The 14737-nt window shown below is 58.2% G+C and overlaps 1 protein-coding gene across 3 annotated transcripts; it reads left to right on the top strand.

Annotated features, from left to right (window-relative positions):
- The first annotated feature begins 4811 nt into the window (after positions 1 to 4811).
- PRDM8 (PR/SET domain 8) lies at positions 4812 to 13907 on the top strand. Of its 3 annotated transcripts, XM_068188134.1 has the most exons (5): positions 9205 to 9356; positions 9478 to 9632; positions 11021 to 11241; positions 11474 to 11705; positions 11891 to 13906. In XM_068188134.1, the coding sequence occupies exons 3-5, from the start codon at positions 11023 to 11025 to the stop codon at positions 13270 to 13272; spliced, it is 1833 nt and encodes a 610-aa protein (XP_068044235.1). In that variant the 5' UTR covers positions 9205 to 9356; positions 9478 to 9632; positions 11021 to 11022; the 3' UTR covers positions 13273 to 13906. The 3 variants fall into 3 exon arrangements, with proteins under 3 accessions (XP_068044236.1, XP_068044235.1, XP_068044237.1); XM_068188135.1 differs by lacking the exons at positions 9205 to 9356; positions 9478 to 9632 and adding an exon at positions 4812 to 5057 and having other exon boundaries at positions 11891 to 13907; XM_068188136.1 differs by lacking the exons at positions 9205 to 9356; positions 9478 to 9632 and adding an exon at positions 9890 to 10442 and having other exon boundaries at positions 11891 to 13907.
- The last annotated feature ends 830 nt before the right edge of the window (positions 13908 to 14737 follow it).

Raw genomic sequence — 14737 nt, 5'->3', positions numbered from 1 at the left:
CCAGGTCAAAGTTTGGCAGCCGCCATCTACCTTGGGCCACGTGTCTGGAATCCTCTCCATCCCACCTATTGTTTCTGAGGGCCTGTTCACAAAAGCTTTGTCCGCTTGCTTGCTTTGCAGTAGCCCGTGAGCAGGGCCAGCCCACCCGTGTTCCCTGGGAGGTTATTCCTGGCTGAACAAGCTTTGCTCCGTGCAGCTGATCTGCTTAAGTGCACTTCCCTTCCTTGCTTTCATTCCACTAGTCAGGCTGCAGAGATAACGTCTGTCTTTGTTCTGATGTGAGACCCTTGCGTAGGTACACAATCTTCCCCATAGTGTATGCTTCAAAATAGATAAAACGCCTTTTCTGAGTTGCAGTTTAGATGGATTTTGATAGAGAGGATGGTGGAATCATATACAGAAGAAAAAAATCTTTTAAAACGAGAACGGAAGCAAATATAGTTTAGTAGTATACTCGTTACAGAATGAACAGCATATTGTATGTGCTGTGTTAGAGGTATGTTATGAATAACAAAAGCACTGGAGCATTTACATATTTGTTTTCAGAAATCCTGGCAGTTGGATTTCACCATTCTGCGCCTCTTTGCCAGAATCACTAAACAGTGGTACATATGGCTTCTGAAGTACCATATGCCGTGGAAAACGTTAGCTGATGCCTATACTGATGCGACACACTATAGTCTTTATTTAGATTTTCTTGCAGTTTTGAACAAAGAATATTAGATCATGCAAAACATTGTGCAAGCAGTATGGAGTAGTACATACAGGAAAACATAATGCATTGTGCCCAGAGAAAAGCCAGCTAAGAATAGGGGAAGAAAGGGTGATGTCGGGAATTAGAATGTACATGTGCCAAGAAATGCATCAAAGGGTGGGACAGGGCTTTGTGCGGCCAAGGCAGGAGGTTTTGCAGTGCTTGAAGCAGAGTCAAGAGCTCCGTGGATGTGCAGGTTTTGAATCAAGTCCTATTTCTAAGAGGTGCTCCCCGTTACAAAAAGTAGCACTCAGTCTTGAATCTAAGTACATGCTTGAAATCCTCAGAGAGCAAAGGAAACCACGTGCATGAGTGCTTTCCTAGAACCCTCCTTGTAGGAGAGGGGATAACTGCTCTCTCTCCCGTATCATTGTCTGAAAATAATGATCATGAACACAATGAGTTTTGCAAGAAGTGTCTTGAAAACAAAACAAAATATAGTTTCCAGCACAGCGACCGCAAAGCCCAACCTGGCATTAAAAAATGAATCTAGGCTTTTGTTTTGACAAGTTTTTAAAGCACTTTCCACCCCCCACCCCCCCGCCCCGCTTCATCTCGCACTCACATCGCTGATATCGGTGGCAGCGCCGAACGCTGAGGGGAGCCTGGTGGTGGGGCTGTCGGGAGTAGCCAGAGGAGAAGGTGACCCTGAGGGGAAGGAGAGCGGGGAGTATTTCTTGCCACCATGGCTCCCTACCGGAGCAGCGCTTCGCTCACCCCTTTCCCTTTTCTTCTGGCTCTTCTGTGTGCAGACCACTGCTCCGCGAACACTTAATAGGCTTAACTTTAAGCACCGGAGGAGATCCAGTGGGATTACTCACGTATTTAAACGAAGGTATAATGTTTGGAGAGGAGGGAGAAGCATGGCGTCTCCGTCTCTTGATTTGGCTCCTGCTCTTGCAGCCACCCAGTTGTAGTGTCTGAGGATGGGAAGTTATGGGGTTCAGACCGTCTCTGCCAGAAGGATGTTGGGGTGTATGTGGTACAGCGAGTGTTAAACCACAAAAAGTAGGAAACTGGGGAAATCGCTTTTAATGTGCAGACATTCGTTGGTTGAGGCCAACCAACTAACCAGAACAGAGAAAAACCCAGCATAGAAACAGAAGGTGGATAAGGCTCAGTCCAGAATGCAGCCGGAGCAGAACGACTTCCTGGGGAGGCGGGAGCAGAAGGAAAGGGCTCACAGCTGAGCTGTGCCGCAGATGGCCAGGCAGAGGATGCCGGGCAAGCCACTGCCTGTGGGAAGAGCACGTGTGGTGTCAGAGATGGGCTCCACCGTGGAACAGTTGTGCTGACCTGGGAGGGCTCTTGGTGTACATGAGGATTTAATAGCACAGGTAATTGCAGAGAGGCCAGTGCTGGGGGAGAAGCCTGTGATTCCCTGTCTGGCTGAAAGAAGCATGAAGGGCACTGCAAACTGCCAGTGGCCTTTCATGGTGCAAGCAAAAGTATTGAAACATTTAAGAAACTGAGGTTGTCACAGGAATTATCTGTGAGGCAAAAGCTGCATGCGTGTGTAGGTAGGTAGCATCTCACACATTTTATGAACCACTACCTGAATGGATGTAAACAGAAATGGAAGTCAGAATGGAAGCTAAGGGAAAACAGGGCTGAAGGGAGCTTTCACTGAACATCTATTTGAGGTTGCCTCCCTGGAAAGCACATAGTGGCTCAAAATCAAGCTTCATTATGTGGTTCTAAGTTTATTAAATTAATAAGAGGGGAAGATTAACATCCTTACATCTCTGATCAAGGTATTTTAATTCCTTTCTAGGAACAAGTACCTTCCCAGAGCTTCTGAGCAGAGGAAAATGGAGCCTCTCTTCCCAGAGAATTATGTTTGTAGCAGTGCCAAGCAGATGCTCCTTCCTTCCACCTCTGGTCTCCACATCTCTCGTAGGGCAGGGCGGGGAGTGCCCAGCCTGCCCTGGGTGTGCAGCTGCCCCTTTGGGCTGTGAACCAAGCTGTCAGGGCCAGCACTGAGCCCACTATGTCACGAGTCAGGCGGCTGTCTGGGCTGCAGCCCGTAGACCCCCAGAGGGGAAGGACATCTGAGCCAGGCTGCTCCCTGAGCAGGTCAGCACAGCTCCCTCCGCTGGCCCGGGTGGTTTTCCCGGCTGTCCTGGCATCAATCTCCCTGCGTTGTTCTGTGTGTCCTCCAGGAGCACAAGCAGGCCATTTGCTGCATTAGCCTCATTATGTTTCCTTTCCAAAAAGCATCCACCACTGTCTGCCTTGTGGTTTGGAAAGGGGTTAACGCTTTCCCCTCCCAAACCTCAGCTCACCAGCACATCTCCCTTGTGCTGCAATTATTGAATGACACTTCACAACTTCATCTCCTCTCCTGCTACATCTGCTTGCTGCTCCCATGTGCAACCTCGCTCACATCCCAAACATCTAAATGCATTGTTTCCTCTGTTTCTCCTGCCAGCATGGAAAGGAGCCATCCCTGAAGCAGGATTGCCTTTGAGCTGGCAGCAGACGAGTGATTGGCGTTGGGCAGCGCTGCTGAGACTCTGGCAGGCCGTTTAGCAGAGAACCTTGGCTAATGAATGTCATCCACACCTAGCAGATGTGCCACTGCCTGCCATGCCAGATTTTTGACATAATACAGGGCTGCTGGACACGACAGTGCTTGGGAAAAGCCAGGGAGCGACTCGTGCCTTCAGCGTGCGTTTGGTCCTGCTTGTGCTCTGTGAGAGAAACTAAACCTGCGGGGGGGAGGGAGGCACATCCGCGTATCCCAGCCCTCGACCCTGGTTTTATCGGTGCGTAAATCGTATTTGTGTTTGCTTTCGCTCATGTGCCAGGGAATCTTAAAAGGAAAACCCACCACCTTTTTGTTTGGTCCCCTGTGCTTCCACTCCCGGCTCCTGCTGGGCCCTCCAGCCTCCCGCCGGGTCCCAAGATGGGGAACCGAGCAGGGGGCTCAGTGCCCCCCGGGAGCTGAGATGGCTGCGGGCAGGTGCCTGGCACCTGCATCTCGCCACCGGCAGCATCCCGGGCTTCGTCTTTCCTCTCCTGCCCTCCATCGGAGGGAAGCAGCATTCGCCGGGCACAGCAGGGGGCCAGGGGAGAGACCGGCCCCCCGGGCGCCCCAAGCCCCTCCGGTTTTCCGGGACTCCCCCTCACCCCGCCCGGCGCGGGAGTGGGAACGGGGCAGCCTCCTAATCCCGGCGTAATCCCGAAGAGCGGCAGCAGAGCGGGCGGCCGCTAATCCCGGCCCGCCGCCGCTAATCCCGGCCCGTGTCCATGGGTCCCTGCCCGCGTCCCCGCGGGCTGGGGGCGATGGCCCCTCCCCAGAGCGTGCAGTGGGGTCCCGGGTCGAACCCCCGGCTCTCAGGGGACGTAGATCTGGTAATGACCTAACTCGGTCGTTAACCCGCTCTTTGCCCGGCGGGCGGCGGCGCAGGAAGGGGCGGGGGCCGCTCTCGGGTAGGCGCTGCCTGCCCGGTGCTCCTGCAGCCCCCCCAGGCTTCTGCACCCCCTCTCCGGTCCGTCACCCTCGCGCCTCCCCGCGTCTCTTTTGGGGTGACATCGTTGCCGGCTTTTTCTGTGCGGCCAGCGGCGCGGCGAAAAGGAGTCCCCACCCTCGGGGGGGACAGCCTGGAAGGCCGGGGCGGCTGCGGGACGTGTCCTACATCACGGGGAGCTCCGGGGGGGCGCCGGGGGTTGTTCCCTCCCAGCCGGCTGCAAGCCAAGTTCAGTGCGGCGTGGCCGGGCCGAGATGCGGCCGGGGAGAGCGTAATGAGGAGTTGGTCCTGGGAATATCGTACCCCAGTCAGCAATGATCCGGCTCGCTGGCTGCGAGAGCTCAGGCGCCGATGCACCGTGTAACGCGGGTCGCTTTGCCACTCTCTCCGGTTTGTTTTTGGTTTTGTTTTTTTGTTTTTTTGGTTTTTTGGGGTTTTGTTTTGTTTTGTTTTGCTTTTCTTTTTTTTTTCTTTTTTTTTTCTTTTTTTTTTTTTTTTTTGCTCGGCCTCTTTATCTTTCAATTGCAAAGCAATTAAAGGTTTGTATGAATCTGCGAGCATCCCTCCCCGCGGGGCCCTCTGATGCCCGCTGTATTGCCCTTTAGATGCCTCTTCCTTTTTTTGTTTTACAATTGTTGTATCAATATAATGCTTCCTTTCTTCCTCTGTCTCTATAGATACAGATATACAAGGCAAACCAAAGGTTTCGGCTGCTATTCAGTGCCTCCTCATTTGTCCCAGAGCCGTAACAGTGGTGCCCTTTCTCTTCTGGCTGCTTTTCCCTGCTTCTGGAGCAGCAGTTATGGGAGAAGCAGATGGCTACTGATTGGGTGAGCTTTGTGGCTTTAATACTGAATACTTTATGGAAAAGGACTTTATCATGCTTGGTTGGTCAGAGGAACAACGGGATGAGATTTATGACTAGAGAAAATAAATCTTTTTAAGTTTCAGGCTCCTTCACACACCCCACGTCAAGTTGCTGCAGCAGAGCTGGAGCTGAAATCCTCTGCATCTTTATTTTTTCCCTCCCCCCGCCCCGTCTGTCTGTCCTTTCACTGCTCTCCCCACCCCCTCCGCGCCAGGCTTTAGGAAACCTTTGCTAACTTTTAGGGACTGTCACTCGCTGGAGAAGCCAGGGCCTTCAGAGCCCCCAGGCAGCACCAGGAGGGAGGAGTTCATCCTTGCATAAGGATTATCCACCTGAGGGAATATGCTGGGCAGTCAGCTCCTGCCAAAGCTCGGCCATGCATAACTCAGCGGCCACCCAGCGTCCGGTGGGGAGTTGTGAGTGACGTCCTCATGGATCCGACAGCAGAGAGCTCGTGTGGCCTCCAAAGAGACACGCAGCCCACCGCTCCAAGCTCAGGCGTTCTAAGAGATAGAGCCCAGCAGTGTCCGACCCAGGGCCCCCACGCCGGGCAGCGCTGGGCCGGGGAGTGTGGGACCGTCCTTCTGAGGCCCGTCCTCCAGCTGCAGTGTGGCTTCTGGCTGGCCTTACACCGAGGCACGGTCAGGGACGTGCGGTGGGACGGGCTCTGTCCCAGCGAGGGACACTGCTGGTGGCACACAGGGATAGAAAGGCCTGGGGGTGTACAGGAGGCAGAGGAAGATTTCAGTCCTGCAGGGATTCCCCTTCTTCCATTTCTCTCCCTTTTCTGTCCTTCGTAGCCAATCACATCTTCTGTCAGGCTGTTAAACGTTTGAAGGAAGGCGAAGCTAGGTGAAAGCTTTCCAGGTTTTAAACCTTGATGTTGCTGTCAGGCCAAGTAAGGAGGAGAAGCAGAAAGCCTGAGAAAAATAATTTTGAAACAGAAAGTCAGCAGTAATAGGGGGCTATGTATGAACCGTTTAACCAGCCACCTGTATTATGTTCGGTGGGCTAGGTAATAAAAAAAAAATTCTGTGACCCTTTGGTGAATATGAAAATTAGTATTTCTAACCAGACTCTAACCAGACTCTGCATTTACTCGGAAGAAAGTAGAGGGGAAGTTTGGGCACCATCAGGGATGAGGAGAGAGCCAAGATGCCTGTGCTTTGTCTGAACCATGAGAAAGCGGGTAGGGAAGGTATGTCAGCTTCCTGGGGAGCAGGATCATTTGCTCCTTGGGGTGAACCACAGCTAAAGGTGGCATCTGGCCATTTTTAAGGATTTGTGGTTTTGTGGCATGGCGGTGACCGGACCCAGGAGTCCAGCATTGGTGAGGCGGGGCTGAAGGGTCAGGGGGAATAGGAAGGGACAGGCACCCCAGGTGTGTTTGGGAGCTGGGATGGAAACAATACAGACCACTGGTGGTGTGCCTCGGCCCTGGCAAGGACCTGGAGGTAGGCAAACATTCATCTGGTTGTGGGTCTGAGGACTCCCAGTGGGTTCCCCATGCTGCTGGGCAGAATGAGCAGTGGGAGAAGTGATGCTCCTCTGTGCGCAGTGTCTGTAGCGTGATGGGATGTCTCTGGCACCCCAGCACAGGGCTTCCCCCAGGAAAGGCGCCATCCACGAGCCTGGTGACAAGCAGAAGGGATGGTTTCAGCCATTCAGCTGAGGCCCTGATTTATTTCCACTACAGAGGCCTTTCTGTCTCCAGGGAAGGGAACCGTTCCGGCTGCATTTCTCCAGGCACCAGGAAAGCTTGTGGCTCCACATTTCGTTTTAAGTGGATTTTCCATTCCACGTGGTGTACACCTCCCAGGCACCACAGCTAGCCCTGCCCCTGGCAGCAGCAGGCAGAGAGGGTAGCAAGGCTGTTTTGAACATCCCTTCATGCCCCCTCCCCATGGTGCCCTGGCCCCGCAGGAGTGAGTGTGACTAGGCTCATGTGCTTCTGTGAACTCGTGTGTTCTCCCGGTGATTTTATTTTATGAGTGATTTTATTGCAGTCACCTGGGAGCTGACTCTCAGCTGTGTATGTGTCTTGTCACAGAAGTAACCACACACCCGTAGGCCTGGCACATGACACAACTCAGGCAGTGTTTCCCAAAGGATGCAGGAGTATTTCTGATCACAGGTTGAGCAGCCTTTCCTGATCCCTCTCCTCTTCCCTTCCTACGTGAAGGTCAGCGAGGAAAGAGAAGACTGACACCCGCGGGAGCAGGTGCTCTGTCCCTTGCAGCCATCCCCACAAGAATTCATCGTGGGTAGAAGAGGATTATCACTGTGGTTAGTGACAACGGTGTCCAAGCATCCAGGCATCTGTACGCTGCCAGCCCTGTGGCCCCTGCAGCCACCTGAATCCCCACCAGGTCCCGGCCAGGGAGCAGCGGACCCAGGGCTGCCCCCCCCGGGCCTTGATGCCCGTCAGTGCTGGCTTCTGTGGGGATTTGGCTCGCCAGCCCAGCCCTTTCTGAGCTCAGCTCCCGGGCTTGTCCGCGGCTCCTGGGGCTTCCCCTTGCCCGGGAGCTGGTTGTGCCGCACTGGTGCCGTCGAGAGGGGCTCGGCAGAGCAGGGGCTGTGCGTTTAGAGGGCGGGGAGTGGCGGGGGTTTGCCGGCTGCGGGGGTCCCTGGGAAAACGGCCGGAACTCCTCAGCCCAGATTGCCCCTGGCTCTCCGCAAGAGATTTTCTGGAAAAATAAGCGAATAGGAAATACATGAATGTACCGAGATAGGAACGTGAGGCAGTCGGGAGGCGGCCGGCAGCGATCGCACTGCCCCGCTGGTGACACCGCGCTCGCTGGCAGCACGGCGAGGGCTGGATCGGGCCCGGCGCACCTGCACCGTGTCCTGCAAAAATCCCGGTGAGGCATTTCCACGAGGCCGGGAGAGCGCCGCCGGCGCCGGGGTTTGCGGTGGGCACCGCCGGCGGGGGCACCCCCAAGCAGAAACTCCAAAAGAAAGAGCCTGCGTCCGTCCCAGTGCCGTTCTGCGGGTCGAAGGACGCTGTTCCCTGGGATCCACTTTTAGAGTGGCATCAGAGGCTGGATAAAAGCTCACAAATTCCTCCGCGGTTCTTTCCAGTCCCAGGGAATTTCGGTAGCTTGGATCATGCTGAAGCGATTTCGAGATCGTCTATGTGCTGTGGTGTCCCTTAAAATTCTTGCGAATAAAATTAGCGCGTAGGTTTTCTTTCCCCCCACTAATGACAGTCATTCGGTCAATTTATATCTTACAGCAAGAGCTGCAGCACTGGCGGAAAAAAAAAAAAAAAAAAAAAAGGAAAAAGAAACAGGAATAGGAAAAAAACCCCACCATGTTTGAAGCAGGAATTGACATCCAAATTTTTACAGACTCCCATATTTTTAATGTTATGAGAATCTCCCTTTTAGGAGACGCTGCGTTTTGTTGAATTAATAAGATAAATGTTGAAAGCATATTATATGCAGCCTTTAATCCTAATGCAAGGAAAATCGTAATTATGTGGAGGATAAGTGAATTTGAAAGCCAAACATCAGCCCACTCTCTGCAAACCCCGCTCCGTTCGCCCCTGGAAAACGCTTTGTCCCTCCTTTTTTTTTTTTTTTTAAGTTTAAGGGGTTTCAAATTCTATTTTAATTTTTTTTTTTAATCTATTTTGTGTCTGAAATGACGACGATCAGGGAGGGACCGGTAAACACTTTTCCACGCGATAAACCCCTTATTTCGGCACAGAGCATTTGCGCGTCTCTGTTCCCTAAAGCTGCGCGCGTGTCGGTGAATGCGGGAGCCCCGCGTGTGCAGAGGGAGAGCTCGTGGCCGCCCCCCGCCCCGGAATGGCTAGGAATGACTGGGGGACTCCGGCCGGGGCTGGCCCCTGCCCCGCTCCTGCGGAGACCCGGCTCCGGCGGGGACCGCGGGGCTGCCCCGTGCCGTTTCTCCGCACGCCGGGCCTTCGCCGGGCGCCGGCAGCGCAGGAGGGCCGCTCTGCGGAGCCGGACACGGGCATCCCCACTCGGCTCCGTCCCGCCGAGGAGGTTTTTTCCTGCGTGTCCCATTGCCCCTACCTGACAGGTGCGGGGACAGGGCGGGAAGCAGCCGCCGGGATCCCGGCGCCGGGCGGAGCCGCCGTCGGCCACCCTCGCTCCTCGCCCCGCACCCCCGCCGGGCCGAAGCGGAACCGCGGGCCCAAACACGCTCCCTGCCCTGGCAGAGGGTCGGTGGGGGAACGCGCCCCGCGTTTCCCACCCCCTTCCCCGCTGGTGCCCGGTGGCGGTGGGTCCAGGTGAGGGGCGGGCGGGCGGCGAGCGGGCAGCCCCGAAGGGGTTAACGGGAGGGACGTGGGCTGTCACGCGTCATTGGGCAGATTATGTGCAGCAAACAAAAAGTGTGTGTCTGCGTGCCAGCCCCTCACTGCACCGGGTCCGTCTGCACCGCGCGCCTCCCGCTCCGCCGTCCGCACGGCCCGGCCCGGCATGGAGCGTCGCTGAGAGCCCGAGGCAGCCAGCCCGAAGCCGCCTTTGTGCCACTGTCGGGGCGAGGATTATCCCCACAGTCCCTGGTGAGTACCGGCGGAGGGACCCCACCGCCCTCCGCCGCCCCGGAGCGGGAACAATGCCGGGGATGGCCGTGCTACCGGCGGGCCTGCCCGGGCTGCGAGGACCGGTGGGGGAGCCTCCGGGAGCGGCCCCGGCGCCGCCCGGCCCGGACAAAGGGTGGCCGGGGGGAGGCAGCGCCGCGGGGCCGGGGGCGGCCCGGGGAGCCGGGGGGATGCGGCGCCGTGGGGAGCCGTACGGGGTTCGCCGCCGCCGGGAGGAAAGTTCGGCGGGGGCCGCTCGCTGCCGGTGGTTTCGTTTGGCGAAATCATTCCTTCGGGGAAGGGATGCGTCGGGCAGCGGCGGAACGGGCAGGGCGCCGGGGAGGCGGCCGGAGCGCCTTCCCCCCGGCATCCGTTCCCGGGGAGGGGCTGGGACCCCCGCCGCTCCGGGGGGGGGTGAAGTTCCCGGCGGTGCGGGTCGTACCCCGAAACCGGGGTGGGGGGATGGAGCGGCGGCTCGGCGGAGCCGTGCCCAGTGCGAGCGGCGGCAGCCGTCAGCCGGCGCACCGGCAGGAGCACCGGTCTTTTCCCGAGCCAGCCCCAAATGACGGATTTCGATGGCAGATGGGGCGGGGGGAGGCAGCCGTGCGCTAATCTGGTCGGGAAGGGCGAGGGCACCGCAGCCGGGCGCGATGGTCCCTCCCCGGCCTCGGTGCCGCCGGCCCCGCACCCTGCCCGCTGCCCGCACCCCGCCAGCTGCCCGCCGCCCGCATCCTTCCCCTCGTAACGCGCGGCAGCCGGGGCTCACCCTGCTCCATAAATAAGCGTGTCGAGGTAAAAATAATTACCTCTGCTTGCTGCTTTTAATTAAAGTCTCGGAGGGAAAGTGCTGGATTATGATAATGAGCAGCCATACGTTCCCCTTGTCGCGCGGAGCGGGAGGTGAGCTGACACGCAATCGGCGACAATGACAAGTCACTGGAACCCATCCGCTCCCCCGGCATAGCCCGCAGCCCGGCCCGGCTCCGGGGATTGCAGGAGGGAGGCCCGGCGCCTGCTCGGGACAGGATCTGGCCAGTGGGATTCCCGGGTCCCTGCCCAGAAGCAGCTCCGCCGCGATATCAAAAAAAAAAAAAAATCAATCAGCGCGGCAGTCCCCACACCTCGCCTCTGCTCGCAGCTCCTAGCCTGCTTTAAATTTTTTTTGAACGGGAGAAACTGCTCGCCTGCTTTTTCTCTTTCTATCTTTCTATATCTCTCTCTCTCTCTCTCTTTTTTTTTAATAATTTTGGAGGTTTTTTCGTAATGTCGATTCAAGTCGATTTTATTTTGTTTTCCGGGGCATCCCGGTGTACCGCTGAGCAAGACCCGCTGCGTTAACAACCTCTCTCTGCCCCTCTCTCCGCCCGCAGGGATGGAGGACGCCGGCGTCCAACGGGGAATATGGGACGGGGATGCCAAGACGGTCCAGCAGTGCTTGACTGACATTTTTACCAGCGTTTACACCACCTGCGACATCCCGGAAAATGCCATTTTCGGCCCCTGCGTCCTGAGCCACACGTCCCTGTATGACAGCATCGCCTTTATCGCCCTCAAGTCCACCGACAAGCGCACCGTCCCCTACATATTCCGGGTAAGAGCCGCTCGCCCCCGGGCCCAGTCACTCTCCAAGTCGGCCGGTGCCCGCACGCGTCCCCGCCGCGGAGCGCAGTTCGGTCCGGGGAGCTCCCGCCACCGGGAGCCTGTCCCCGAGGGCAGAGCCGCGCCGCCGCGCCGTTCCTACTGTTGCCTGGCCCAGTGCTGTCCGTCGGTCGGTCGGTCTGTCTGTTTTTCGGTCCGGTGGATTGATTAAAGCGGGGTTTCAGGTGGACACGTCGGCGGCCAACGGCTCGTCGGAAGGGCTGATGTGGCTGCGGCTGGTGCAGTCGGCGCGGGAGCGGGAGGAGCAGAACCTAGAGGCCTACATCAAGAGCGGGCAGCTCTTTTATCGCTCCCTACGCCGCATCGCCAAGGACGAGGAGCTGCTGGTGTGGTACGGGAAGGAGCTCACCGAGCTGCTGCTGCTCGGCCCGGCCCGGGCTCCCGCCCGCACCAACGGTGGGTGCCCCCGGCGGGAGGAAGGAGGGGGATCCCTGCCGCCGGGGGGAATCGGGAGGCGGCAGTCGGCTTCGGGATCCCCCGCTCCTGATCCCCAAACTCTCGGCGGATATTCCGTCGGTGGCCCCGGCTGACGGTGCTCTCTCTCTCTCTCTCTCTCTCTCTGTCGTGCCCGCCCGACTCAGGCTCGCCGCCCTTCGCCTGCCCTGAGTGCAGCCAACGCTTCCAGTTCGAGCTGCCCTTCACCGCACACCTCCGGTTCCGCTGCCCCAAGAGGCTGCACGGCCCCGACATCGGCCCCGCCGCCGAAGCCGCCGCCACCAAGGACGGCGCCGGCAAGGAGCAGGAGCCCGGCAAGTTCGGGAAGCCCGGCGGGCCGCCGCACCACCCCTTCCACGGGCCCGACGGCGGCCCCGCCGCCAGCACCAAGCCCTCCACGGACTTCCACAACCTGGCGCGGGAGCTGGAAAACTCCCGCGGCGGGCGCGCCGGGTCCCCGGGGCGGCCGGCGCCCCCCGAGGGTGGCCCTGAGGCGGCGGCCGGGAAAGCGAAGCGGCGCTTCCCCGAGGAAGAAGAGCGCGGGCCCGGCGCGGCGCGGGGCCGCTTCCCGGCGGAGCGGCCGGGGCTGCCGGCGGCGCCCAAGGAGGAGCCGGGCTGCGCCCCGCAGCAGCAGTACCGCGCCGCCGGCTCCTACTGCGGGCTCGAGGAGGGCGGACGCCTCTTCGCACCGCCCAGCCCGGAGACCGGCGAGGCCAAGCGCAGCGCCTTCGTGGAGGTGAAGAAGGCGGCCCGCGGCCCCGAGCCCGACGGCGGCCCCGAAGAGGGCCCGGAGCGCGGCTCCCCGGGCGCAGGCGGCGCGGAGCCGGGGCTGTGCCCCCGCGGCGGCGCGGGGGGTCCGCTGGCCGCCCGCCTGGATGGCGGCAGCCCGGCGCGGGGGAGCGCCTTCAGTACGGTGCCGCAGCTCGGAGCCGGCCCCGGGGGGCCCGGCGCCGGCGGGGCCGACGAGAGAAAAAGCGCTTTCTCGCAGCCCGCCCGCTCCTTCCCGCACGTCCCGCCGCTGGTGCTGGGTCCCAAGCTGGGCGGGCTGGGCGAGCCCTGCCCCGATGGCGCCGCCGCCCCCGCCCGCCTGTACGCCGCCGAGGCGCTGGCCGCCAAGCTGCCGGGCGGCGGGGAGGCGGCGGGCGGCGGTGGCGGCGGCGGCGGGGGCCTGCCCAAGCAAAGCCCCTTCCTCTACACCACGGCCTTCTGGCCCAAGAGCTCGGCGGCGGCGGCGGTGGCGGCGGCGGCGGCGGGGCCGCTGCAGCTGCAGCTGCCGTCGGCGCTGACGCTGCTGCCGCCGTCGTTCACCTCCCTGTGCCTGCCGGCTCAGAACTGGTGCGCCAAGTGCAACGCGTCCTTCCGCATGACCTCGGACCTGGTCTACCACATGCGCTCCCACCACAAGAAGGAATACGCGCTGGAGCCACTCGTTAAGCGCCGTCGCGAGGAGAAGCTCAAGTGCCCCATCTGCAACGAGTCCTTCCGCGAGCGCCACCACCTCTCCCGCCACATGACCTCCCACAACTAGCGGGGACACCCCCCCGGCCCCGGGACCCCCGCGCGGCGGACACCCACACCGCCCGCCTCTCCCACCCTTCCCCTTCGATGCACGCGTTTCCACAGTCCGGGGAGGGGTGGGGAGGGCAGCGGGCGAGGAGGAGGAGGTGAAGAAGAAGAAGAAGCAGAAAAATGAAGGTAAAAGTAAAAAAAAAAAAAAAAAAAAAAAAAGAGAGAGAGAGAGAGAGAGAGAAAAGAGAAGCACCGGGAAAAAAGAAAAAAAAATCAAATTACTTACGAAATACATTTTTTAAAATGTCATATATTGCAACATATTGATGCATTTGTCATACGTTTCTACTTAAATTATTAAGCACTTATGGTTTAGATGTAATAATAATTCTATGTCAGGGTAAATTTTTATTTTGGATATGAAGCTAAGGGCAAGGGGAGCGCGGCGGGGGCCGGCGGGCGGCGGGCCGGGGTCCTGCATGCACCGGGCGCTACCCCCGTCCGGCCCCACCGCCCGCGCCCCTTCCCCCCGAGTGTCACTGGTGCCCGTGGAATGGAGTCTCGGTAGTTCCGTGTTACCTTCCCTTTCCCGTTTGGGTTGTTTTTTGTTTATTTTTTTCCTCGCCCCTCTGGAAAAAAAAAAAAAAAAAAAAGATTTATTAAACTTTATAGTTTATCCGGGTATGTTGGATGCTTTGACAATAAATTACTTTATTTTCTTCAAAGCACCTGGACGTTAATCGATGTGGGGGAGTGGGCAGTGGGTGGACGAAGGGGTGGCCTCTCGGCTGCGCGGTGGCAACGGGACCCCCGGCCGCACCGGGCCTCAGGGAAGGGCAGAAAAGCCCGACCGCGCGGCCTGTTCTCTCAGCTCTCATTCCCTGCTCGCCTGCCTTCCTTCCACTCCTCCGACATCTGTCCGTCCTTCCTCTGTGCGTCTTTGCTTTTGTCCGGCATTTTATTCAGCCTTTATCTGTCTCCTTCATCCTGTCTTTCCTTTCCTTTCCTTTCCTTTCCTTTCCTTTCCTTTCCTTTCCTTTCCTTTCCTTTCCTTTCCTTTCCTTTCCTTTCCTTTCCTTTCCTTTCCTTTCCTTTCCTTTCCTTTCCTTTCCTTTCCTTTCCTTTCCTTTCCTTTCCTTTCCTTTCCTTTCCTTTCCTTTCCTTTCCTTTCCTTTCCTTTCCTTTCCTTTCCTTCCCTTTCCTTCCCTTTCCCTTTCCCTTTCCCTTTCCCTTTCCCTTTCCCTTTCCCTTTCCCTTTCCCTTTCCCTTTCGGGTTGTCTTTAATGTCTTTCATTTTGCCTTTTTCTTTTTGCTTGTCTTTCTTTTTGCCCGTCTTTATTTTTCTTTCTGTCTTTCAGCGTTTTGGTATTTTCCCACTACACCTCTTCCAGGAGCCCGTATTGTCCCCCACCCTTGTCTTGGCTATGGGTGGTCCCCGGTGGTCCTTGCAGGGTGGGCACAACCACGGAGGTTGCCCGGAGCTT

This window comes from Anomalospiza imberbis, chromosome 4 (genome assembly GCF_031753505.1).
Source record: "Anomalospiza imberbis isolate Cuckoo-Finch-1a 21T00152 chromosome 4, ASM3175350v1, whole genome shotgun sequence".
Lineage (NCBI taxonomy): Eukaryota > Metazoa > Chordata > Aves > Passeriformes > Viduidae > Anomalospiza > Anomalospiza imberbis.
This window is presented reverse-complemented; position numbering and strand designations above follow the sequence as displayed.